At 46.1% G+C, this 26,455-nt stretch overlaps 1 protein-coding gene across 4 annotated transcripts in view; it reads left to right on the forward strand.

Moving 5' to 3' along the window:
* Positions 1-26,455, forward strand: part of LOC148382591 (retinoic acid receptor alpha) — a 69,114-nt gene that overhangs the window by 28,299 nt on the left and 14,360 nt on the right. For 3 of the 4 annotated variants that reach the window (XM_088360071.1, XM_088360070.1, XM_088360073.1), the window contains one exon: positions 74-245. In XM_088360071.1, the coding sequence (XP_088216197.1) occupies positions 92-245 (154 nt within the window). In that variant the 5' untranslated portion in view covers positions 74-91. Of the gene's footprint in view, positions 1-73; positions 246-16,699; positions 17,397-26,455 lie in introns of those variants that run through there. The other variant, XM_088360069.1, reaches the window with a different exon arrangement.

Raw genomic sequence — 26,455 nt, forward strand, 5'->3', positions numbered from 1 at the left:
TTCCCATGGGGGGGGATTAAAGCAGCCCAGTGAACGACACTGACTCACTTTTTGGCTCTGTTACAAACTGCAGGGGGGTTTGACACGCGTCATGGCTGGGAAGGGCAACCCCATGCCGGGCCCGCACCTCAACGGCTTCCCAATGCCCACCTACTCCTACTTCTTCCCTCACATGTTGGGGAGTTTGTCGCCCCCGGCTCTGCCAGGACTTCCTCTCAGCGGCTACAGCACGCCGTCGCCTGCCAGTAAGTCCGATTTTCTTTTGTCTCACCGTGACGCGCGTGCGACCGAGCTCACACACGTGAGCGTCCTCTCGTCACTGATAGAGAGATGTGTGTCGGTAAACGGCACGAATGCACGCCCACGTGCTCACACGGCCTCAAGGGCTGTCCTTTAGTTTACGAGCCACACACACACAAATCAAAACATCAGCCAGGACAGCCGAGAAGACAAAAACTGGCAAGCGCTCCCGGAATAAACCTCTCACACACACACGCACGCGCGGGCGCGATCATTGTTGCCAACTTCTTTTTTTGCAATCAATCATAAGCCGGGAGAAGTGTCGCGCAAAGTTTCTCGTCTAAGTAGGTGAGAAAGTTTGTTTTCAAAAGAGATTGTCGCTGCAGTCGTGCGCTGACTCAAAAGTTAGGCCTGCTCTTCTCGCCGTGCTGCGAAATCCAACTTTTAGGATGATCAAAACAAATCTAATAAGGGAGGACGTGCATGTCGACTGTCATTTCCTCACATTATGAACCCATTGAAAGTTTTCAACAAAAATCTTGCCTCTCAGCTATGCAGCATTATTCAAGATTGAAAGATATTTTGAAGGCAATAACGAGTGATAATAGTTTGATACATTTGAGACTTTTGAAAAATTATCCATACTGCTATTTTGGGCATTCTTTCAACTGCCACTGACATTCCATTCCATGTTTCCTTCTCAGAGGTCGGAAATTTCCGACTTCCCGCTTTTCTGGAACGCGGCAATAGTAGCCCGAGCTCCCGCTTCCATTTCCCCGCCGCGCCTCCCTCACAAAGACTGGCGCTTCCGTCAGATTCCCCTTTTTACACGCTTGTGTGTATATGTGTGTGTGCTGGGCCACTTTCCCAGTGTTTGCGATACGGGGCGGCGAGCTTCCCCTCTCGTATGCCTGGACAAACATTTCCTGTCAGTAAACACCAGAGAGAGCTTGGGACACTTCCTCGCACATTTCTTCTGCCACACACGAAAGCGTCAACAGTCTTTGCCCACTTCAGACATACCCCCCCCCCTCCCCATATTCCGTCACACCTAAGCCATCTCCAAGCTAATCCGCCGCTGAGAAGCGACGAAAGACACTCGAGTTCCGAGCCAGTCGTTTCTCGACGTTTCCGAGAGAGGGATTTTCAATCCGACAGATTGAGCCGAGGCTTTGGCCAGTCTCCCCCTGTCGCTATTTGTCAGCATCTCGAGCATCCCGTCTTACGTCTTTACATTATCTGATAGTCATCATGGGCTCGGGTTACACTCTGGAGCAGGTATTGATATCACATTTATTGCCCGGAGCTTTAACGCTTAACAGAGTATCATCGCCGGGGAGCCGTCACGCTGGTATCGAACTTCAACAAATATTATTACACAGCCAATCAAATGTCTCATTACACACCACGGGCGCAGCGTTTTCAATTAAAAAGCTTTCCAGACGCTCGCCCTGATGAAAACGGAGCCTGCGGGCAATAACCCGACCCGGCTATTGATCCCCGTTCTTATCATTAATGCCTTCCATTGTCTGTCGCGATTAGATGAGCAAGGGAACCTGTTTTCAAAACGATTTAAGAAACGTACTTTTCAGACTTTAAGGAAGCGAAGCCATTAAGAAACCCATCGAGGCACGCGGTAGCTGTGAGTAAATATGGATATGCTAATATTGGCTGGAGTGTGTGTGTGTGTGCTGCTTCCTGGATGGACAGGTGGTTCCTCTCTGCCTCGGTGGTCCGCACGACTCAAGCGGGGGGGACATGCAAGCGAGCTCCGTGGGTGGCGAAAATATACAAACACTCGGGATTTAATGATGCTCGTGAGGTGCTCCCCGTTGGCAGCTGTCCAATGTGTGTGTGTGTCTTATGTGATTGACCCAAGAAGAAGAACCCAGCTGGAGGAGGTGCTTGTCATTATCGGAAAGCCATTGGAAGGCCGCCGATACGTCCGATAGCGACAACGGAAGCTTATTAAAGACGGCGTGCCAATATGGCCGCCCATCTCGCTTATTGACCTTGTTAATTAACCGTTATCGGAAGCTTGAAAAATGAAGCGCATCCCATTTTTGTCATCCCCCGCCGCATTTCCTCGGCCCACACTTTCCTCTTTCCTTCCCGATATTCTCCTCATCTGTCCGCACTCTTCCACTTTAGACAGAGCTATCATTACCCGGCCACCTATTTACTCCCAGCCTGTTATTTTCCATTTTGCTTTGAGGCAACCTGGGGCCAAATCGCTGCCGGGAATACTTGATCCTAACCGCAGGATTTATCCCCGAGTGGCTTGGCAAGTGTGGTCCACTCTCTAAGCCCCCTTCTCTGTGTTTCCTTTCCTCGTCTTTCTTTCATTTTTTTTGTTACATCCACGGCCGCTTATGCAAATCCTGTCTACTCGTAATCCGGCGGACGGCTTCATTCCGAGCCGGACGCCATCGTCTATTAGGTATCGTATCTATGGTGAACATTCACACGAGGAGAGGCTAAGCCGTGGTTGGGCCGCGATTGGTTGAAAAACAGCAGGCTGTCGCTAGCGGCCTCGCGGCGCTCACTTGGCTAAACGCTGGCATCATCTCAATCTGATGTGCCAGCGAGAGTATTTTTTTTTTTCTCTCTCTTCTCATCAAAGCCCCCGCGAGGAAGTCAAGACAAGGGCAACGCGATAAGAACTCCTTTTTCTTCTCATCCCCCTCTCCTTCAGCGTGTATCCTTTCCTTCAACCCTTTCTCAACGTTGACCCCCTTTCTCCTTTTTTATCTCTCGTCCGCACACAAATATATATGGCTATCTCCTTAGCGGCCTTTAAGCGACGCCCGTCATAATTCACCCGTACATTCAAATGTCAATGAGGCGGCGTTCCTCTATTGTCCTTTGATAAGCCGGGAATGACGACATCGATCAAAATATAGGCCGCTTACCTAATGGAGGAGATGATGGAGGAAGGGAAAGGAGTTTTTAGCTGATGGGAGGGGGGAGTGGATTCCGAGCGGTTTCATGGATCCTCGGCCTCGGAGAGCGATTGAATTATCAAGCTTGTTGTCCGAGGGGGTTTGAGAGGGGAAAGCCCTTTTCTCAGCAGCTAATGCGCTTTTTTTTTTTTTTTTTTTTTGTAGCACAATGGCGGGCTGTGTTGTGCAAAAAGTTCTAAAGGAGCTCGGCCAGGCTTGCAGCTTATGGGGCCACCGGCTTTATCTTGGCAGCGGCCACCACACGTAATCACGCGGCTAGCAATAGCATTAGCATCAATATTTGCAGTTTAAAAAAAAATAATAATAATTGCTTTCAATAAAAGGAAACTCAGAAATCGTTGCTTTTTTTCTCTCATTGTAATTAATTTTCACTTGATCTTTTTTCGTTTCTTCATTTCACGGTCTTTTTTTTTTCTTCCCATTTTCTGTTCATTTACGATGAGAGGCAAACAGCTGTTGAGCACTGCGATCTGTGCTGCGAGGCACATGAAAGCGACTCGCTCCTCTTTTTCCCTTCTGGCGCCCAAATGTCCCTTTTATTATAATTATATGTATGTGCATATAATAAACACACACAAAAATTGTAATAAGTTGACACTTTTTGAACATAAAAACCTTTGCAGTGGTTTTTCAACAGCATGTCACGTGTTTCATCACCTTTACATTTGGACAAAACTAAAACAGAAAAAAGCTGACGCAACATTCAAGTCCAGCAATCCTCGTGTTGTTTTTGCGCCGAAACTGTCGACAGATGTCGGACGAAGGAATTCCACGGTCGGTGGCATTGACTGATCAGCCGCTGTCGAGATAAAATCTAACCGATAAGCGCACACACGAATTCCAGACATGTGCTGACGGAAAAAAAAAGAATACCGTTCTAATTTTCACCCTTCCTTTGTGTCGCCAACACCCGAGCCAGACGCTTCGGTAAATAAACGTGTTGACACGTTATGTTTTGATGCCAAAGCGTCTATTTGCCGTTGACACAGACGACTCTGGAGGGAAACAGTTGACATCTCGCCGATTCAATATTTACCCACCAAACACGACTATTTCCTGTCAGCACTTTAGCTTACTTTCTTTGCCCTCCTTTTACTTTTATTTTATCTCCTCAAGGTCTCCCCTTTTCATCATCTGCTTTTCATTTTTCAAAATCTTTTTATCTTCAATGGACATCTCCCCCTCTCTTACCCAAAGTCTATAAATTACTGCGTGTCAGTCTTTGTGAAGCCGGCGCCGTATACTACTTCTATCCGAAGCGTGACTCCTGCCCCAACGGCAAGTGCAGGCTTGCTATGGGGAGTGAATTAGCTCGAAGTATATAGCCGCCGCGCTCCTCCCACAACGCAGACAAGCGAGGGCGTCTCCGTCCCGGGCAGATGTGCTGTCAAAGTGGGCCGCTTCCAGACCTTTGAAGAATCGCCTTTATGTCAAAAGCAGATCGCTTGGACTGAAGGTACACACGGAAAGTAGTGCGAGCGCTCCAGGGGAAACGTTTTTGAAGGGATATTTAAGTCTTTATCGGGAAGGCACGCCCGGATGACTCTTTGTACTTTATTCCCACAAGTTTGTCTTGTTGCTTGCGTGGATTAGCGCACCGTTTGCACATCTGTCCGCTCCATAAATGTGCTTCTGGCCATTTTGCCAAAATGTAGACATGAAAGGATTGCTACTGTCCATATTTTGGTACTTCTTATGCAAAGCTTTTCTCAAATTGTAGCTTGGTAGCGAACAAAAATACAGCGCTTATGAATGGACGGAGAGCTTTGTGGGTCAAAAAAGATCTTTGGCTTCCACTTGGTCATCTCTCAGAAAAACCACAATGGGCCATTTTTACTCATGGTTTCGAGATAAGACGTAAAGTTAGATTGGCTTATTGGACTCGGGGCTTGGTATCGGACTACTCTGATTATTGCTTGTGTTTTTGTCTCCCGGAACGTGAAGGCAAATTATATGCCGGGGTAACTATCATGTGCCGAGGACTTCTCGTTTTTGCAAGACGTGTGGAGGAGGCCGATATGATTGCTCACTCGCTCGCTCGCTCTCAAACACACACTCGCTTAGTGGGAAGTTTGCTCCGCCTCCTCACGAACTTCAAAGCTGAGCTGTCCCCCGACAAACTTCAAACGCGAGGGAGCCCATTAAAAGACAAAAATTATTTTCTGTAAGGTCATGATTTATTTGATTGAAAAATGAAACCGCTTTCCCGACAGACATTTTTTTTTTTCGCTCATCGGGGTCCGCTCCACCGGGCCGAGGTTCAATTGTTACCAGGTGGGAATCCTCTTTGGAGCAGGGGAGGACTCGGAATGAATCCTCGGAGCTTTCACCCTTGCTCATATCTCAACCTCTTAAGATAAAATCTCTGCGTGGGGATGCATAACTGCAAACACATGACTTTGCAAACGCCGATCGGCAACAACTAAACATTCACACCAGCTAATCGTTTTCACTCCGATACTGCTTTTCAGCCTTCTCCAAACTTTTTTAATAACTTTTAAAGATGTACTTGGCAGCGGGCTGAACGACTCAACGGACGCCAAAGCTTGCTGCAGCCATTATAGAAAGGCTGCCAGAACATCAAATACTTTGACATGCATTGCTGGAATTTTCATATTGTCACAAGTGATGGAGCCAAAAAAAAAGTCTTTCGGACTTGTTCGAAATTTGATACGATTTTTTCCCCTTTAAGGATTTGGAAAATAGATCAAACTGTCCCCTACACTGTACAGGAAAGTTTGAACATTTTTAGCTGTCAATGCTGCTAATAACTTGAATTATTTGACTACAAAAAAAAAAAAGGTCAATCTACTTTCTACTTTCATTCCAACTCGGATGGCTTGACGACAAGGAGCTTGCGTTTTGCGAACTGGACACCGCCGACTCATGCATCTTCTTTTGTTCTCCCCTCCGTTTGTTTGTCGCTCGGCCTTTGTGTGCCTGTGCCTGCCTGTGTGTGTGTCCCACTGATGAAATTTCACTCTTCCTCCTCCTCTTCATCCCCCTTAATGTTATCTCACTTCCTCTAGGCCGCCGACAAACAGGGAGAAAATAGAGCGCTTTATTGGGACGCCTGTCGGGACTCCCTCTGGATTTATAACCCGTAGACGGCGTTTATCACTCAGCCGAGGAAGGCGGGGAAAGGGAAAAGTCGAGAGAGGGATTCATTTGCATATAGAACAAGAACCATTTCTGGATCTTGAAAGCGCATCAAATGGCGAGGCTTTGTATCTTGGGCTTTTTCGACTCGACTTTTTCTACCTCTTACTCCTTTCCTTCCACTTTCTCCCACTCATCTTCTCATTTGCTCCATCCTCTCGCTGGCACTGCTGTGCATTAAGATTTAATGCCCCGACCAACAAGCTTTCTGTGTCACACCACTGAGAATGCCAGCGGGGGCGCTCTGTTTTGCCTTCTGTCTCCGCTCTGAAAGCTGCTTAGGCACACGTGCTCGTTCACTCACACACACACACAGGCCTCGCTCTGCGCATGTGTGTGTGTGTATTACTATATTAAAATGATAAAACTAGGACAGGCACGCCCTTCATCGCCTTCAATTGGGTTCGTCTCTTTTTCTCCCTAAAGCTTTCAATCAGAGGGACTTTGTGTTCCTCCCTTTTTTCTACCTGTGGGCGTCCCAATTCACCTGCCTGATGAATAATTAATCGGAGCAGGCCGGGCGGAATAAAATAATACATCCGGCGAGGGTGGTGGGGGGGGGGGGGACACATGGCTCCGCTGTGATGTTAATGTGAGGGGACACTCATTTTTTTAGATTAGCTGTAATTAAGTTTGTGTGTGCGCCACAATGACATTTTGCAGCGAGTCAAGTATCAACAGGCAACATCAAGTGTGAAAAGTAATGACTAAACTAAATTGAATAAAAACAAACCGGTGCATGGATTTAATGAACATTGCGGCCACCTGGGGGCAGTATAAGCCTGATATACAGTTTACTGAGGCATCTCAGCTCATCAGTACGGCACTAATACTTCTACGTAGAGGATAAAGAATAGAGTGTGTTTATTGTCTGTCTACATTAGCATTAAGCTAGCCTTAAGCAGAGGTAGATGTTGACACAGAACTTTGTTTGTGTGTACTTGTAATGTCTTTGCCATTGCCCCCTCACGGCCATTACAGAAATGTTGCAACATTTACTTTTGCTACCCGATCCCTTACATTGCCGAGACCGATTTGAACGCGGGGTAATGAAAGGAGGATGCATATGGCGCTGTCTGCACTGTTTTAATTAGCCGCACTTGCTTTTGATATGTCGTCGCCTGCAGAAGAAGGCGGGCTGCGCCGAGCCGCGTGTGTGCGTGACATTGTCGAGCGGGCGCGCAACTTGTTTACCGCTTTTAGACGCTCTGAGCTGAGCATCCAAATACTGTTAATGAGTTTTTTTTTTTTTTTGCTCCTGTAAATCAGTACAGCCACTGGAGGTCATTGTTCTCCCCGAGGTCCAGTGATACGATGCTCCGCTTGTGTGTGTATTTTGACTGGCTCATTAACGCATCACTTTGAGGGATTTGGCGCAAGGCCGGTGATTGGGTCACTGCTTTTTGATAATGTGCTCATCGGTTCCCCCCATTTAAATTTTTCAGGGGTATTACGTCTTTACTTTTTGTATTCACGGAGGCTTTTGTCTCCTTCTCTCCTCTCCACAAGGTCACCCCAATTCTTCATCTAGCTCTCATTGACGTGCGTCTTTTTGCCCTCATTACTGTGTTCCATTCCGCTTTCTCTCGCAACATCTTCGTACTTGTTAGCGGAGCTCTCGTTCACGATCGTATCTTTCAGCTCCTTTTGATGATTTTTTTTCTTTAATCCAACCTCGCTTTGAATCTCGATGTATATTCGGGGGGGGCGAAGCGCAAAACTATTTTTGCAGTTGCCACTCATTGATAACGTGCTAATTTCGACACCCATAGTAAGAACGTAATTGGATAGAATATGCTAGCACTGGCTATCAGTATGCAGACATATGAAGAGTATCACTCAACTACTGTAAGTGACTCAAGAATCTGCGGTAATAGATTTTTTTGCAGATGATAAAGAATATATGCCTGTGAGCATTGTTAGTTTGTCTGTGTTTTATGTCTAAATATCTGTTCCTTAAAAACGCCATCACATGGAACACGGATGCTAATTGTTAGCTCATTAGCATTAAGATAGCAGAATGAAAGGCAAAATGAACACAATATTGAAATTATCTCTTTTTTATGCGTAGCTATTTCCCAATCAGCTGAGGATAGATTCCATAAAAAGCATGTGTCCACATGTTTCTCATTTGTTTTCCCTCCTGTGCTTGATGCCGGTTCTCCAGGTGAGCCCGTATCACCTGTTAATGGGATTAACGTTTGACCTTTCGCCAGTGCTGCGAGGTGGCCTAGTACAGATGGTGTCTGATGGCTGGAGGATTAAAGCCTGATCGCTGGATCTACTGTACTAAAGCTTATTCAAGTAACCCACCCGCCTCGGTCGTATGGGGCCGGCTCGGCACGAACGGCCCACACACACGTGTACGAACGCACACACCGGGCTAGACAGGAAGCCAAGCAATACCGTTGTTTTTTTTTATTTTTTTTTTTTACAACCAGCTTTCTCTGGATCGCAGCTCCGTCAGCCAGGCCCGCCCGCCCATCACAAAGAACCGCTGCTTTACGAGGGGGTCTGGCTGCTGTAAAAGCCAAGGGTTTGTAGGGGGCCGCGCAAGGCTGTCGAAGAGGATGTAAATTACACAAATAAACCTCCTCGCCGGCACTGATCTTCCCCCAAAAGCGAGGCGGGTGAGAGCGGGTGGTAGAGATAAAGGTATTTTACTGGGCTTCCAGAGAATGTGACAAAAGAGGCGGAAAAGGACACAGAGCCAATAAAGTTTTGGGCCGAGTGAATCGAAAAGGACGGAGGGAACGATATGTGAAGCAAACTTTTTTCGTCATGCACATTTTTTGGAGGGACATCCTGTTGCAGTCTTGTTATTACAAACTGTAATTTACCCCGCCATGATACAAAATGTCTTTCGTGCTACCACAGCAGAAGCACCCCCCCCCCCTCCCCTCGCCTATAAAAGGTGGCTTTCATTATTAGGAAACTGGGTGTGCTTTGTAATGCTGGCAGTATTTTGCAACTTGGCAACAATAACAGAGAACGGAAACCAGACCTTCACCAGCGTTTCCTTTCGATGAAATACGACAGCAGAGAACAAATGTTGCCCGAGTTATTTTTGGCACTTGTATTACCAAGCAAACAGCAAACGGATCTTATTTCATAACCGTATGATGCAAATACAGGTTGATTTGTGCAATTTGGAAGGTTTGCTGTATTTAAATAAGGGGTCGAAAGTTGTCTTCATACCCTTAGGTCATTCAGGACTTAAAAAAAGCATTAGTGCTGCCACCGTCATGCACTTACATGGTTAAAAGAGAAAATCCAGAATTGGCTTTTTGTTTCTTTTTAAAAAGCAACGCATGGTTAAATATAGTGTTTCTTAACACACACATAAACACACACGCTGTCATACGCTCTTTTGTTCGCCGCTCAATCGGCGTAACCACCGAGAGGGCCGGCTCCTCTTTCGCTACCACTTGACTGCTGCGCCGCGCGAGATAAGCCGAGCCAGTGCGGTCCTGTGACCAGCAAACCTCATGGCGGCTCAGCATAGCGGCATACGGCAAAGCGCTTAAGTTGATTATATAGAGTTGGAGGCTTCCTCAGGGCGGGCACCGGCACGAGGGACCAATGGAGCTCTCGGAGGGGGAAGGGAATGGAAGCTGTATAATCGTAACGCCATCGTAAATTTTTATTGGTCTCCATATTACATGATAATAAATATTGCAAATTTTTAGGAATGTATTTTTTATAATTTTTAACATTTTTTATAAATAAGAACCTGCCACGTTGAGATAGTGTGATATATTCCTTCAGTTTGGTTCTACCACAATTTTGTGTTAGAGGGAACAGCGTGAGCGGTCGTTTCAATGTTGACAAGCGGTCAACCATTGTTTGGCACAACAGAAATACCTTGGACGATGCGGCCCGTACTCAGCTTTTTTTTGCCAGACGGCTGAATTTTTTTTGGCACAGGCAGACAGCGGGCGGCCACCATTGTTGCCTCCTTTGCTGGAATAATCGGGCACCTGCATTGTGCTGATGATGGCATTTGTCGTCCGTAAGTGTGCGAGTGCCCGCGTGCGATAGCGGCGGATTGTAACAAAGTACCTTACGTGGCTTCATGACAAGCCGCACTCCAATCTGAAACATGAAGGCTCACTTTGAAACGATTTACAGTGTTTGAAATGAGGTCGCCCGGCACGGGTGGGGGGGGGGGGTCTATTCCTTTGCGGCTTGCGGCTCAATAACATCATTGATTGTTTGAGCTCTTGTATTGACGACTCTGTTTTAATCTGGTCTACCCGGACACCGGGAGCAGGCTCGTCTTATCACGCGGTTTGAAGTGCTATGTCACATGGTAATCGTTAGCGTCAGGAAATTCGACGACGTGATGTTCATCTGTTAAGTTATAGATTAGGAAATACGTCAGCAAAGCAACGCCTCCCAGGAACGTGCAGGGCAGTCCTTTGCGTTCCAACTGATTAGCCAGATGCGATATTGACCCATTCCCAAATTGGAATCCGTAATCTCGCTAAGGGAGGATTTCTGCATGAGCCCAGGAGGTGAATCCCTTCACGTCACATCTAAAGATGAATGGATGTTGCCGTGTTGATTCGAAACTCCACGTAAAATATACTTAAAGCACAAAAACATGGCGCCATTGTCAAGGATGAAGCAGAACCTCTGATTGGACATTGGTGACAGAGACTCCCCACGCTTTGCTTTCAAGCCAGTATCAACAATATTTAATGTACTAGAAACATTTTATCTTCTAATATGCAAATATCTACCTCCATAATTTATTTGGTGCTTTTCTAGTTAAGACCTTTGTATTAAGGGAGGCTGTTTTTTCCTTGAGTATTGGTATTTTAATTATTTTAATCCACTTTAATGGCTCCTTATTGGAGTATTTTTGTGTTTTATGCGTGACTAGAGTCCACTTCTGAATTTTGCAAAATATATTGAGACCAGAGAGGAAGTCAAGACATTGTGACACTGTTTTTGCTCATGAGCAAGTTGTGTTGACGTCTTTCTGTGTATTGCCTATACTGTATTGCGTCATTGAGTTGGGTTGCGTACAGCCATTTCGCAACAAGAACATGATTCCGGATAAGGATGGTGAGGGTTGAGTCTTCCGTCTCCCAATTCAAATGTTTTGTTGACATGACCCTTGTCATTTGTTCACGTTATTATGTCTCGGAGGACGTAAATGACTTCTTATCAGCGGAATAGTCCTATATAGTAACTTATCAGCAGTCGGGAATGCTGCAATGAAGATAATGGTTTACTTATGTGGTTCTGCCATCGAGTATTTTGGATCCAGGAGGGGGGAAAAAAAGCGAGAAGCGTACTCAGGTTATCGTGATGTTGCCAGCTTTGTCTCATCCAAATTTTGCATAGCAGATAAACACAGACTTGAAAGCATTCAATTTCTTCTTACATGTGGTCTAGACAGTCGGGCTACAGTGTTTTCAAATAGGATTCATTCTCTATTTACTCAGCGCAAATATTCTCGTGTCTTCAAGGCTCACTGGGAGCATTGGGGAAAAAAAAGATGGAATGGAGAACGTCATGTTGCAAATAACGATTTATGCTGGGATATAGTCAAAGTCTTGAGAAAAGCCATGGCCGGCTGACGTTTTTGTTCGGCTTGACATTGTAACGTATGATGTTTTTTTTTTTTTTTTCCGACCGCCGCCCTCGCTCCTTTCATAGTTGAGTGGGAGAAGTAATGTAGTTCAGAGGGGGCATGTAAGGTGGAACAATGGCTCAAAATTATTGAATAAGGAGTGAAAGGGAGTCGGGGTGTGAATGACAATAGGCCAGATTTAGGGGGGGTGAGGACTGGGAGGGGGTCCAGATTGATGATAGATCTGCGTTGGTTAAATATTATCAGGGCTCTTTCTGGCGATCGGGCCCCCCACCCGTCGTGGTAACGCCGAGAGAATGGCGGAGACGCGGCCCGCTAATGATCTGCCCTTCAGAGCCATTCACTTTTCGCATTAGCCTATTTACTTACTATTGAGGCGCTCCCCCTCTCGATGGGTTCACAACACAGATGGTTCGGGTCGCCATAGTAACTGCACAGCTTCATTTCTGTCAGCCCCAGAGCCCCTCTGTGCTTCTTTTCACTTTCTGGGAAGTTTGGCCACAAATGGAATTCAAACATCTTATGTTGTCATCCTAACTTGACCAGATGGACAAACAAATACACAAAGTGAAGCCGTTTATAATTTATTTATTTTCCCTGGAACACTTCAGCCTTGGCCGACGTGTGTTGTAATTTATAACTGGAGTGGAGCTTCAGATTTTGAAATGGAGACGCAATAATGTCAGAGAAGACTGATTGGGCAGATAAAATGTTGCCCTTGGCAGTGGGCGAAGGTATGTGCAACATTGTTGAGCAACGGCATATCAATCATCTGGTGTTGACAGAAGCGGATTCACGTTTTGACACAACACGCCGCACGTCGATGGCTGCTTTCCACTTCCTTTTTCCATCTTTGAATTAGTTCCTGTATGAAACGCTCTTGCCACAACTTCCATTGTCAGTGCGGGACTCCCAGATGACCTTCACACACACTAGGTCTCCTTTCATATGCAACCAACAACAACAATACACACACAAACAGAAGAGTTGAGCTGCTCCATCTCCATTCTCAGCGGTCCTCCCTTTTGAAATGCTGATCACTCCTCCTCCTCCTCCCTCACCGTCATCACCTTCTCTTTTTAAAGCGGCAGAGTCATCCATTCCATTAATCCTGCTCCTGCTGGCCTCCCCGGGTCCGAATGAGGCGGACCCCCAAACAACCCCCCCTCCCTTAACCGCCCTGCTGGATGATGCAGGGCAACAGAGGCCACAGCGGCGGCGATGGCAGGGGCATTTGTCATGCTCGCAGTCGTGGCGCTCTGTCGCTCACCCCCCACCCAATGGCCTTTGTTGTCCCCCATCCCAACTTGCTGGCTAAGCAGAGGGCCTTTCACATTTCATTAACATTTGAACCAGCTCTGCATTTTGGGGGGGCGTACAAAAAAAAAAATCTTCTTCCGCTTCTATCATTTCTTCAACTAACTGGATACCTTCAAGAAACTTTGGAAGGAACGTTGTCAAGACTGAGAGAATGGAAACTCGGAATACATCAGAGAAAGCTTCCACTGTGCACGTCAACTGAGTGTTTTATGAGTCAGGGAAGGTCAGATTGAATTCCAGGCTTCATCCATTCCAGCCTTTCTCCATTTTCGACCCATGCATATGTGTCGGTTGCATCAGTTCCGTCTTTTTGCAAGTCACTCTGAGTCCATGGAATTAACACCAACGTGGGACTTTTTAGTGTTTTTCTTTCGTTTCCATATCTAGATATCTTGTTGTTTCTTCATATGTAAACTTGCCAACTGGATGGGGGCGGGGCTTTCCAAGTCCCGCATGGCCTGAGCTATTATTCCTCCGTAGCAATTTTCTCTTTGATTTGCTGAGTGATGGTCTCAAAGAAACCTAAATGATCATCGCCGAGATGGACTCTCCAACTCAAGGCCGCAGAGTGTGGAAGATTACAAGCAATACAATAAGCTATATAACCCCCCCTCCACACACACACACACACACACCTCCCCCTCCCTCGTTCCGCTGAGGTATTTCCAGAATGCCGCCGGCCCTGATGGATTTATGAGCGGGCCATACTTTGGTAAACACCGATGGTGGACGGCTTTGTCCTCCTCCGGTGTGATATAGTGAAGGTCCCCATAAAAAATGGGAAAACCAGGTTACGGTCACCACAGAGTTGGACTTAACAATAAAAGGCTTTATGGGCAGATATAGGCCTGTACCATAAATGCTGGAATCTGCAGCATTAAAGGGATAATGACAGGGAGGAGCTTTCCAAAGAAGGTCGCCAAGGAAATTATGGCAAAGAGGTCCGTAAAGCATTTTGGCTTCAATCCCTGTGTTTTTTTTTTTTCTTCCCTTTTGGTGTGAATATGCTGTTGAGTAGATTGACAGAACGTTTCTCGTTCTCATTACACGACGGCACAGCTGTCGAGTTTGGCCGTAGCACCAAAATCAGCTGTGTAAACAAACACGGACAGTACACGCACGAAAACCGAAAAAGTTTCAACTGACAACTGGATGCGAAGTGGCTTTTTTTGAATGACACCATTATCAATTCCATCTATACTGACAGCACTTGCCGGAAAATGGAGGACATGCCCGTACCTGTTAAGTACACACTGGTGGCATGCTTTTCTGACTTCATTCCATTCTATGACTTCCTTCGCTACTTTTCTTTCCCGATGTTGCCCCACTGAGCTTCTTTATTAGGCCGCTGCGAAGATTTAGGGAAGATAGGAAGGCTTTGCTAGGGCTTGCCCCAATGTCTTTAGCGCCTGGGCATTAGCCATCTGCAGGCACATGAGCTCGACAGGGGTGGGGGGGGGGAGCACAGGAAGTCCAAAATAAGTCCTCGTCGAATTCAAAAGCGTCCGGCCTTATCTGGTCACGGGACGGTGTTTAGTCTAACCAAGTGTTGAGCGCTTTGACGGGTCTCCCGAGATCTTCTTGGTCTGCTCTTCCTCCACTTTTTTTTTTTTTTACCACGCACAATAATCCAGATGACATAACGACCTATTGTTTGTTTTAACCTGACGGCTCATCTCCTCGTCAGAGGAATGGTTTTTGGGAGCGCTCTTTACTGCTCCCTCGCACCCCTGAAGAAAGGCAGCGAGAAGGAGTAGTAAAAATAGTTTGACACCCTCAAGGTCCAGCCAGCAATCTCCTCACCACCCTTGCTCATAAAACCCTTTTGAATTCTAAAATCCCGCCACCTCCTCGTCGTTCCATTCTCCCTCCCTCCCCCCTCGCTCTCCACCAAAGACTCATTTTCAGCTTTGCTCCAGATCGCTTACATAAGCGCCGATTGCCGCACGTTTGATGGATGCTTTAATCGGGAGGGACCCGTTGCGTTGCTTGAACTTTCCACCCAACTGATGCTGACCATCTCCTATCAATCTAGCAGATCAAGATTTTAATCTCACACTATCAGACTTTGCTTGAAGCCGTTTCACCTTCTTAGGCATGATACGGAAAATTAGCATCTTCTGTTAATACTGTCAAGGAATCCATGAGTGTGCTATCTGTGCAGGTGGGGGTGGGGGGGGGGGGGTTGTCGCCACAGCTCAGGCCTGCACACTGTGCTCTTATCGCATTGAGTAAACACAGCCCGGCCTGCATTGAATGAAGTGTCACAGCGAGTGGGGGGCGGAGCACATCCCCCACACGTACACACCCCTCTGCAGATAATCCCAAATGCTGTTGGTGAGAGCCAGCTGTGGTTCTGGTCAAGGAGGGTGGGGGGCATTGTCGAGGTAATGGGATAGGTGATTCAGTCGTGCTGATAAAGCGAAGAAGCATCCCAGTGTCCAGGCTTAACGTCTTTCATAGTACAGAAAATATTAAGTATGTGGATGTGAAATATGGAATAAATACCTTTGCACGCATGAGCTGTACCAACCAGCAACTGTACTTTGGATCACATGACACACAGAGAGATTGAAAATCCAGCATCTAGAATGGTTTTATAATGGTGACTGTTTGACCCTGATTAAGATTATTTCTGGGAAAAAGTGCTTTTCCATATCTAAATGTCTGGTTGTTCCTAAAGTTACGCATAACAAGTAGCAACAATGTCGTATGGAATGCTGCAATGTCGAGGAGGAGCGACAAGGCTTTCAGGGATGTGACGCAAGTTGGCGGCCCGATGGAAAGCAGCTGGATTGGACCGAGGCTGTAATTACTGTGAGAAAAAAAAAAAAGCGTCGGTCACCTTGACTCTAGATGCTAAATGCTCGGGTCTCCCGAGTGAGGCGCCTCACACTCGAGGAAAAAAAAAAAAAAGGTGTAATAGTGTTGCATTGAGTGTTGAAGGTGGGAACTCTTGAATAATGGTGAGATGAGAGCGAGCCGGAGAGGCGAATCCAAGTCATCCGGCGGGTCACCAGGAGGTGAGGCTGCCTACTTGCCGGGGTTCAGGAAAAGTTCAGCTGCATAGCATTAGGCAAATGAGGGAGACTGGGGGAAAAAATGTGAGGGTTGGGAGTGACGAGAGGATGGTAGGAGGTGGGGGGACCGGGTTGAACCAGATAGACGGACAGGACCAGGATGGGAAATATGTTGGAAAGTATCACATGTTTTTAAGAACTTTGAGTAGACCGAAAGGAGGCCGCTTTTGCGGTGGTGCCTCTCTCGGGATGCTCTGTGGAGAAGCGCCGTGACGCGTTGAATGGGTTAAAACGGAGGAGGTGCAACGGATGCGGAGGGGAGGGGGTGATGGAGAGGGGGGCTAGTGTGTGTGTGGGGGGGGGTGGAGCCTCAGCCCTCAGCTGCTGCGCCTTGTCACATTGCTGCAGAACATGATAGCGGCGACACGCTCCCTCCGTGCAGGCTTGATCCTTGTACGCGCACGGACGCAAACGACGCGCTGATACTGAGGAATCCGCGGACGGACGCCGGGTCGGGTCGGCTTGCTGAATTGCGGGCTCGCGCAGTGGACGACGCGCGCCAGGCTGGGAGACTCGGACTGTTAAGAAATAATTAGAATAAAACAAAAGCTGCAATTGGACGGGGTTCCCTTGACTATTTTGCGTGCGCGGTCCTCTTTGGGATTTTATTGCGCGCATGTTTTTTTTTTTTTTTTGCGCGTAGCTGTCGCAGCATGCAGAATGATCTAAATGTCCTCCAGTAGCTTCACATCGCGTCAAAAACAACAAATGGATCTATCACTTTTGCTCTGATCCCGTTTGGTGCTCTCTGTTTCTACCTCGGCTGGTGCGCGCACTAGTTTGATACCTTTTTTTTTTTTTTTTTTGGGAGGGCAGGGGGGGTGGGATAACGACCCCCCTGTTTGGTCCGTATGATGTACGAAAGCGTGGACGTAGTGGGACTGAACCCCAGCCCGAACCCCTTTTTGATGATGGATTACTACAACCAGAGCAGAGGGTGTTTGCTCCCGGAGAAAGGACTGGTGCCTGGGGCTCCTCATCCTTACAGCTCGTCCGTCAGAAACCAGCATTGGAACGGTTCCAATCACTGTAGGTACCCCCCCCCCCCCCCTCTCCCCCTCACACTTCTATTGAATTGTGTGGATTACCTTTCACGTGATGGAATTTAATCCAGAGCCTTTACATTTTGATTTTATTTCCACAAGTGCACCCTTTCACACTAATCCCGAGCTTCATATCTGCATTATATATACTTGACCCACTTTCTATCCCCCCCCCCTCCCCTTCTTGTGTGTGTGCATCCGCGTTGGCTCTTTTTCCTCAGTCTGGGGCCACAAGGTTGAAATATGCACTTCATACAAACATGGTTCAGCAAGGCATGCCGACTTTAATTAGATCAAACCGCTCCTAGCTGCCTGTCTGCAACCTCTTGGTAATCTCCGTGGCCACAAGTCACACTTCCCGAGCGATCCTGTGGCTTTCACGTGTTCCAAAAACACGCAAATGAACATATTACGGTGTCCGAGTTTAAGGGAATAGTTTGTGTTGTATGTGCATTGCAAGTTTTTTTTTTTTGTGGTGCTGCAATCGAGTTTTATTGCAACAACAAAGTGTTTTTGGCAGCTCTGCAAAACCGAGACCTTTAAACCAGAGATGGCTCTGTTGTCTTTCACAGCTGAAGGAGTGTAAAAAAAAAAAAAGGCAGGAATCTCCACAGGCTCTTAAGGGCCAATTTCCTCCTTGACTCGAGACTTTAGAACCACATGACAAAGGGATTTTTTTTTTTTAAAAGGGACTTTCTGATGTGTGGTGGGAGCAATAAAAGCCCGCACAACTACTCTGCTACTATCTTGTGTTTGCCTAATATCGCAAATAAGCGCCCTCTGGCCAACATGATACGCTCCGAGCTTGATAGTCATTATTGAATTGGCCCACTAAACAGCTTTAGTGGCAGCATTGATTCGAACCATGTGAGCTCGGTCGAGACCGTGTGGGGGTTTGGCCCAGGAAAAGACCTCTGATCCCTCGCTTCAGTCCACATTGTTTAGCTCTGCTGTGCATTCGCTGCGCGTCAGAGCTTGGGTGGGTCGATGTGGGGCGTTATAGCCTCGGTTTGCCTCACAGGTAATAAAAAAATAGTGGGCGACTGGGGACAGGCGGTGGTGGGTTTAGTGGAGACAGCAAGGGTGTCATCACATGGTTGCGGGACTCATTAGATCAGAAGACCCACAAAACAAAACAGAGCAGCTCTCTGTCGTCACCCTGCTTCTTAAGCAGGAATTCCAAGCAGCCAGGTTCAAAAACAATTTCCCAAAACTGGTATTCTGGTTTTCTGGCCTTCCCTTATTTTTTTTTTTTCTTTGTAAAAAGCTGATGCTTAAAATACCACTTGTCTCTGGGTAATGTTATGTTCTGTTTTAATTTTAGGGAGTCAAGGTTTTTAGTTCTATTTAGTGAGTGTTGTAATGATTGCATTTAATTTTAATATATGTGGGAATGTATAGAAAAAAATATGACCTGCTACATCGGGCTTCAGAAGATTTTTCATAGTGCTGTGCTACTACAAAAGTTTGATTTTGCATGTCCAACAGATAATGGCGAACACCTCATAAGCCACACCCCCTTTTCTGATTTGTTGTTTTTCCTCAGACGTGCTGGTTTCTTGTTGCTCAGATAAGAAGCACAGGACAAGCCTCGAGATGGTTGATATCAAAACCACAGTTTGAATTGACCAACAGTTGAATAAATGTCAATTGTCAACTCAAACCCAAAGCATCATAATGCTGAATGTGTGGAATGAAAGGCTGGACTTGCAGATTAAAATGCCCGTCAAAAACCTTCCAGCAATTACGGACTCATGCATGAAAGAATGTGCGTGGCCTTGTTCACATGACTGTCACACTCACAAACGGGGGTTATGCTGCATGGTGGGCTCAACAGCGCATAGGCGTCTTGTGCTTTGTCTTATTTATTTATTTTAATATCTTTCCAAGCCTTTGTCCTGTGAATGACAACAAAGTGCTCACCAGGGATTTTTCATCGAGAGTGTTCCGGGGCTTTAGCTAGGTTGTTTTCTGAAGTTAAGAGTGCCAAGTGGGCTAGCGGGTAGCTTGGGAGGAGGAGGGGGGAGGTCAAATGAATCGTGGCTTAATCTGACTCATGTGCTATTTAAGGATAGAAGTAGCATTGCGGGAGGCAAGAACAAAAAAGTTTGTTTTCTTCTGCCAAGTGAGGTCAGTCCGACATTTTTTTTCCGTCAGGAAAAAAAAGATTTGTATCTTAAGTGTCCTTTTGTTCACGGTTGACAGACGGAAACATGGAAAGGCGGCGGGTGATGTGTTTAGACTCGGGCGACAGATTAGTGTCAAGCATGCAAACAAACTGTGAACATTACATCCCCCCATTCCCTCTATTTCATATTATTAGGAACAGTGATTGCACGCTCAGTTCGTTGACATTGATGGGAATTTCGCTATCCCAAACATCCGGACTAAGAGGTCATTTAATATGTACTTGCTTGTCGTCATTAATCCACTTAAGGGTTTCTTGGCAAAGCAGCTTTCTACATGAGGAAAATTGCAATCTGCGACTGTGTTGACATAAAGTCGGGAAATCCCCCAAAATGAATATTCTAAACTGCGCTATTAGTGCCTCGGCCTTCGAAGATTTTCTTTTGCATCCATATTGAGAGAGCGACCCGTGGACGGTCGCAGATGTTGAAGTGGCATTGAGACAAGGTCTTCTATTCTTCCGGAGGGTGGGGTGGAGGGGGGCGTCAGACAGGCCCCTTATTGTGCAACATGCCCGAGCTGTTTTTCAGCCATTGGCGACAGTGATTTAGTTTGCTTGCAACGCTGCAAACACTTGACAGAAAGAGAGAGTGGGCTCAAGTTATGTCCACAGAAACACACCTGCTTTCACCTGCGGCCGAACGTCAATAATCCATTTTTGTCATCGGGGTATGTTCGGAATAGCAAAAGGTTGAAGGGAGTTCAACTGTTCTCTTGCCGTAAAGGCTGCGGGGCGACGTTTCGCAACCTGCCATCACTCGCTCCCGGAACAGCACCTTGTCACCAACCTTCAAGATTGCTCGCTGCACCTTTTTAATGAGACCGTCGTTTTGTTTAGCTTAATGCTAAAAAACTATGTAAAATGCCATAGACAGGCTAACGAATAGCATTAATATTGCAGTTTTATATCTTATTGATATATTTTTCAGTTTTTTGGGGGGAATTTTAGCAGACTTGTGATTAGCGTTTATGCCTCGTAGAGAGGTTCTGGGTTCGAATCTCAGCTCAGGCTCTCCTGTTCACAATTGAGTGGCTTTTCTCCATCCCACATTCCAAAAACGTGCGTTAAATTGTATGAAAAGTTATTTTTATGTGACAGTATACCTGATTCATCATCGAGGGACTGGAAATAACTGTAATCTCACTTTCAATAATTACTTTCCCCCCTTGTGTCTGTTGGTGTTGTGCAGGTGGGGGGGGTTCGGGTGTTTGAGGGTTGTGCCCTTTAAAATATTCATAGCTTCTTCATTTAAATCAATTCGCAGCGTGGGCGCAGCCAAGCGTCAACTGTCAGAAATGGAGCTGGCCCTGTTGTAATCACTTCTTTACTTATCTCTACAGATGGCTTGCTCGCAACGCGCCGTGCATGGCTAGCTCCTCAGTACACCCACGGAGGGCTCTCTCCACCCCCCTCTCCCATCTCCATGTTCCATAGCCATCCCCTCATAATGGAACACATATAAATTCATCTGGCTATTGAACCTGGTACATTCATCACCGCAGAATTCATCTGCGAGGCATTTTCATTCCCAAAGTGTCTCCTTTCTCCGGCTCACTTTATCTCCCCCCCTCCAACCCACCCACCGCGTATCTATATGGTAAAATTTGCAACCTGCCAGGCTGTAAGCTCGGCAGTCAGTGTCACTATAAATCCTTAAATGCACACCTTTTAATTTTCTGTATTTAATAAATAAGACTGGGAAATCATCTACATTAAAAGCAGGAGTGGTCACATGACTGTCGGGTGTACCTACGCAAACACCACAATGGAATGCCATCCTGTTTAGAGAGTGGGGAAGCCAAGAAAATGGGCTCGAGCTTAGCGTGCTAAAAATACTGAAGCTCCGGCGGTTCTTTTGCTGTCTGCGCAGAAAATAGCACGGCGTTACTGCGCCCGTCTCAGTCAGTCAGCAGGCACAAGAACCAACCGCCGTGGCCCTTTTCCTGGCTTGTGTCTTTTATAAGAAACAAAAGCGCATACGGGATTACTCAAAGCTTAATCTTTATTTGTGCAACAAACCCCCCTTGCTACAATTGTGGTTTTGATTAGCTAGCATTCCTCCTTCTAAGATAGACAAGATAACTGCTCTCTGCCAGATAATCTCATTACTGTCCTGATTTAGGCCGGCTATCGTAATATCTGGTCTAAGTGCCTTCCTGGAGGAAGACAAGGACCTCCTCTATGTCTGGATTTATGGAGCCTTTTTTTTTTTTTGTAATGTAACTTTAGATATACATACTGTGTATCTTCATCTTTTTGGCTCCATCACGGGACAAGACCAGACCAGAGCAGACTGGCCCATCTTGATTCAATCCCTCCGAAATGTCGCTCTGCTCCCACAGCCCCTTTTCAATCATTTCATATTCATTACTTGTACGTCTGGAACTCGGCCTCCCGACATTTGACTCTTAAAGGCCCACCTGGGACCCAGATGAAATAGACTGCCAACATGAAGAGATGGAAAGGAGGAGTGCATAAGCGCTTCGTGATAGATTGGACGGTCTGTCGCGACGACGGAGGCAGACGCGATCGGGTTACCGGCCGGCCCGCTTGTTTGTGATAGAACTATTGTGTCAACTGAGAGATGGCCTGAAGCTTGACTACTCCAAACACATGTAGGTTAAAACAGGACACCGGAGAAGGGGGATTATGTTTATGAATAGAGCCACTTGGTGATAAGGGGACTTTTGTATGCAGCAGCCCAAGCTTTTCATGTTTAGCCAAATAGATAAATGCTTGATAGGAAACACGACACTTAATCTCAAGTATATGTTTGAAATATTTATTTGGTAATTGTGGGCCCCTTTCTTTTTGTTGTCATAGATCCTCTGTGCATGCTTGAATTCTTAATGTTGTGCTTTGTCTTCATACACCCCGCATTGCAAGCCAAAATGGCTCCTGTTAAGAGCACAGACAAGGCAACCATTTATACTTATTAAAACATACACATATTATATATGAAATCCATAAAATATAGAAGAAATGCTCTTGTATTGTATGAATGTGTTGGTCATTCATAAAAATAAACTAAAGTGGACCTAAGGTTGATCCTTGAGGGACACCACTAATGAATTTTATGTTTCAGGCATTTAAGCAAATCCTTTGCAATCCATTAATTGAGGAAATCGACTATGCCCATCGCTTGTAAATTGAACCAAAATATTTGGCGGCGCTCGATAATCCGGCTCCATCTTCTCATGGCTCTTTTTCGCCATTTCTGGGAACCGTGTTCACAGTGCTGCCTGCAGTCTTACAATAGAGTTGGATTATTGTGTCTGGGCTGTCGGCACCTCTCAGCCGAAAGAAAACACGAGAGCGAGGACAGAGATCTCAGGCAGCAAGGGAGGGAGGGGGGGAGCTGATCCTTGGGAGGCCTGGTATTTTCAAATGATAATATCTGTGGATATATTTTTAGCAAACGGAGTAAAGGTAGACAGGAGGTTGGCTTGAAATCTTTTTTTTCCAAGTGTGACAGACTTGGCCTGCATTCCATGGCTACCAACAGGCTGGTACAAAATGACCCAAATCCTCGTCCTATTAAAACCATGCAAAGTATTTGCCTCCGTCCGTCCGTCCCTTTTATAACGTCAAGATTAAACCGAAAAGCCGGCATGAATGCTGCCATTTTGCCAGTGTGTGGCCCAGTTTTCATGGGAAACCCCTCATTACCTTTCGCCTTCTTGAAATGAGGTCATGCTGCTGATAAAAGAGGCTCGTCTAATATGTGAGCAGTCGGCCCTTTTATATCAAGCACAGTGCGTGCAGTGTGCATGGCTGCCCAAATGTGCAAAGTTGCTCCACTCATGTAAATAAATCATTGCACGTAATGTAGATGATCAAACCCATGCCACATTTGATGAAAAAGCTTTTCCCTTCAGGACAGCTTTACCTATTCACCTGGCCACCCCTTATTCCACTTGCGATCAACTTCGATGCCGGTAAGATCCACTGGCGAGTACTCACTCGTCGAAGCCTTTCATGACTCTAATCCCCAACACCTTAGAAGACATGCATGGGAATCTCTGTCAGATGACTTAAAAGGATGGAGGAAGCCCTCCCCGCCTCCCTCCATAAAGCCTGCTGGGATGCACCGTGGGCTCGATGCATCCGACCCCAACCTGCTTCAGCGCTCAGTGGGAAACCCCATCACAGACTCCCCTTGAGCTGCTCCGCTCCGACTCTTTGATCTTATTGTGGAAGCGAGTGAGCTTGCCTGCTGCCTGGCAGGCAGAGCGAGAGAGAAACCCTTCATGCCCAGGGTTGAAGAGGTGGAGTCAGCTTCAGTGGAGAGGCTTAATAACTGTATTAACATCAGTGGCTCCCACAGGACCCGTGCTCGTGAGTAGAGAGAGAAGGAGGGGAGCACTTCAAATTGGCTTTCCCTCACTTGAATTTGCTTCCAGTTAAACACTTATTTTCCTGCAGAGTCATGAGTGGCAAGTGTTTGCAGATGCGTGCAAAGCCTCACCTGTGTGTTGCCCGATTCATGACAGTCCTCTTTGTTCCCTGAATTATGCATCGACAACTGCTGAATAAATGATGGGCCCCACTTAGCTTAATGGACAGAGTTAACTGGGAACTCCTATTGGTCGTCCAAGTGGGTCACAATAAATGCTTTCCCACAAGGTCGGAATGAGGACCCCGGTCGTAAGGCCGAGAGACGGAACAGTCAACAGAGGCCGGCTGGGGTTAACTGGACCCTTGAGGGACAAAGGAGAGAAGTGGAAGCTCACCTGACACCTCGGTTGAAGTTATTTGCAAAAAAGCCCGTCGGTAAATCGGCCATTTTATGGTTCTGACAGAATATTTGGAAGAAGCCACACGAGTGACTTTAAATCAGCGCTCCTCCGAGGTGGCGGAATTTGACCGACTTCCTGCCGAGGCTCACCCAAAATATCACGGCTGACGAAAACCAGTCGTCGTATGGAGGCTAGAAAATTGTGTGTGTTGGAAATGATCAAATGGCTCCCTCCAGGCTACACGGAAAGGTCAGGGATTCATGCAGGAAATTGGTGTCTGCAGAAGCACAGACAACACACACACAGACAGACGAGAAGCTTAACTTGTCCTTCATTAAATTCGGGTAACATCCCACTGTGCTTTCTTGATGACTCCGCTAGCTGCTAACTTAGCCTCCCGATGTTGTCTACAAAATCCGATGGTCTCAAATACCAACGTGACTAAAGACAAATGAGTCTGTCTCTTGCTTTTTTTTTTTTTTAAATTTTCCGCTAAGGAGCCCCCTGACACTGCACATCAGACAGCGGAGGCAACTGCGTGTCATCAGTCATCATTAGGAGAGGGGTGGCCGGCTGCCGGCAAAAGGTATCGTGGGGATCCTGATGCTTTTAGCTGCGGTTCGTTATGCTGCCAAGATTTGCTCACGTTGCGGCCGCAGCCTGAAAAGAATACACTTGCTTGGTTGCGTGATGACAGCTGTAGTTTATTTTTTTCTGTGTGTGTACAATCAATTATATATATTAAAGAAGGCAGCACTTTTTTTTAGCAGTTAATGTTTTTTAAAAAACAATTTAATCAAATTTAATTTGGGAAAAACTTAATTTAAAAAAATGTATTCAAATATATTTTTTTAAATTAATGAAAAACAATGCACTTTTTTTTAGCAGTTAATAATAATGTTTTTTAAAAAACAATTTAATAAAATTTAATTTGAAAAACTTAATTTAAAAAAAATTATTCAAATAATTTTTTAGGATTAATCAAAAACAATGTAATAAAATGTAATTTGGAAAAACTTAATTTAAAAAAGAATAATTCAAGTAATTATTTAAAAAAAAATAATTAAAAACCAATGTAATAAAATTGAATTTGGAAAAATTAAAAAAAATTAATTCAAATAATTAGAAAAAAAAAATAAAAAAATGATCAGGTCATTTGTTTTGATGCGTAGCAATGTATTTTGTACATCTTGTCGACACATTTTTAATGGCGTACAAACTTTCTGGCATCAAGAAGCGCTTTAACAAAGTAGTGACAAGATAATTCTATGTTTGCCGCATCTCCGTGTCTGCACCTGCGCAAATACTTCCATTTACATGCGCAATGATATGCTTTCAACTCCGAGCGTGACACTTTGAGCTAATTTATGAAGGGACATGCTATCATTAGGGGATGGAATGCGTTTCAGCCTGTCAGGGCTTGTACCTCCATGTTGCCCGGCGAGCGTTGATGAATCCGTGGTAACAAACACGAGCGCGTTTAAGAGAAAAGGCCCGTGCTAGCCCATTATTTAGCATCGTTGCACACAGTGTCGTCGGGAGTCACGCACACGCTGCACTCCTGACCTCTCCCTCATTTCCACTGTCATGCCTCCGCTCTGAAGTCGAGAAGATCAAACCTCGGTAATCTATTCCCCTTGTGATTGACTATTGTGTTATCCGCCCAGAGTGTGAGCGGGGGAGCGGGGGAAAGAGCGAGGAGGGCAAAGGGAGAACCGAGTCCAAAGAAGTGCTTTAACATGACAAAGCCTGTCCCCGGTGATCTTCTCTTCTCTCCATATCTCTGATGAGCTTCCCAGAGCTTCCTCTCCAGGTCCACTTCAGCCCTCTCATGTAAAATAGCTCCTCATATTTATGACTCGTGCTGAATATGCGCTTAAGAATCAGGACGAAGGCTTTCAATGCTGTCAGTCACGTCGGATTAGCGAGTATCAATGTGCTGATAACCTCTCTGTTAGAGTGAGTGGAGAGCAAACACTCAAGTGGGAGTATTCACGAAGGCCCTTTGGCCCCCCCATGAAACAGAGAGGCACTGTGTGTGACACCCAGCCCGATAAAGATGAATAGAGTTTGGTTAATGTGTACGGATGGCAGTGCAGCGCTAGGTCGACATTGCGT

Source organism: Syngnathus floridae, chromosome 18 (genome assembly GCF_059516105.1).
Source record: "Syngnathus floridae isolate MCC-2025c chromosome 18, RoL_Sflo_1.0, whole genome shotgun sequence".
NCBI lineage: Eukaryota > Metazoa > Chordata > Actinopteri > Syngnathiformes > Syngnathidae > Syngnathus > Syngnathus floridae.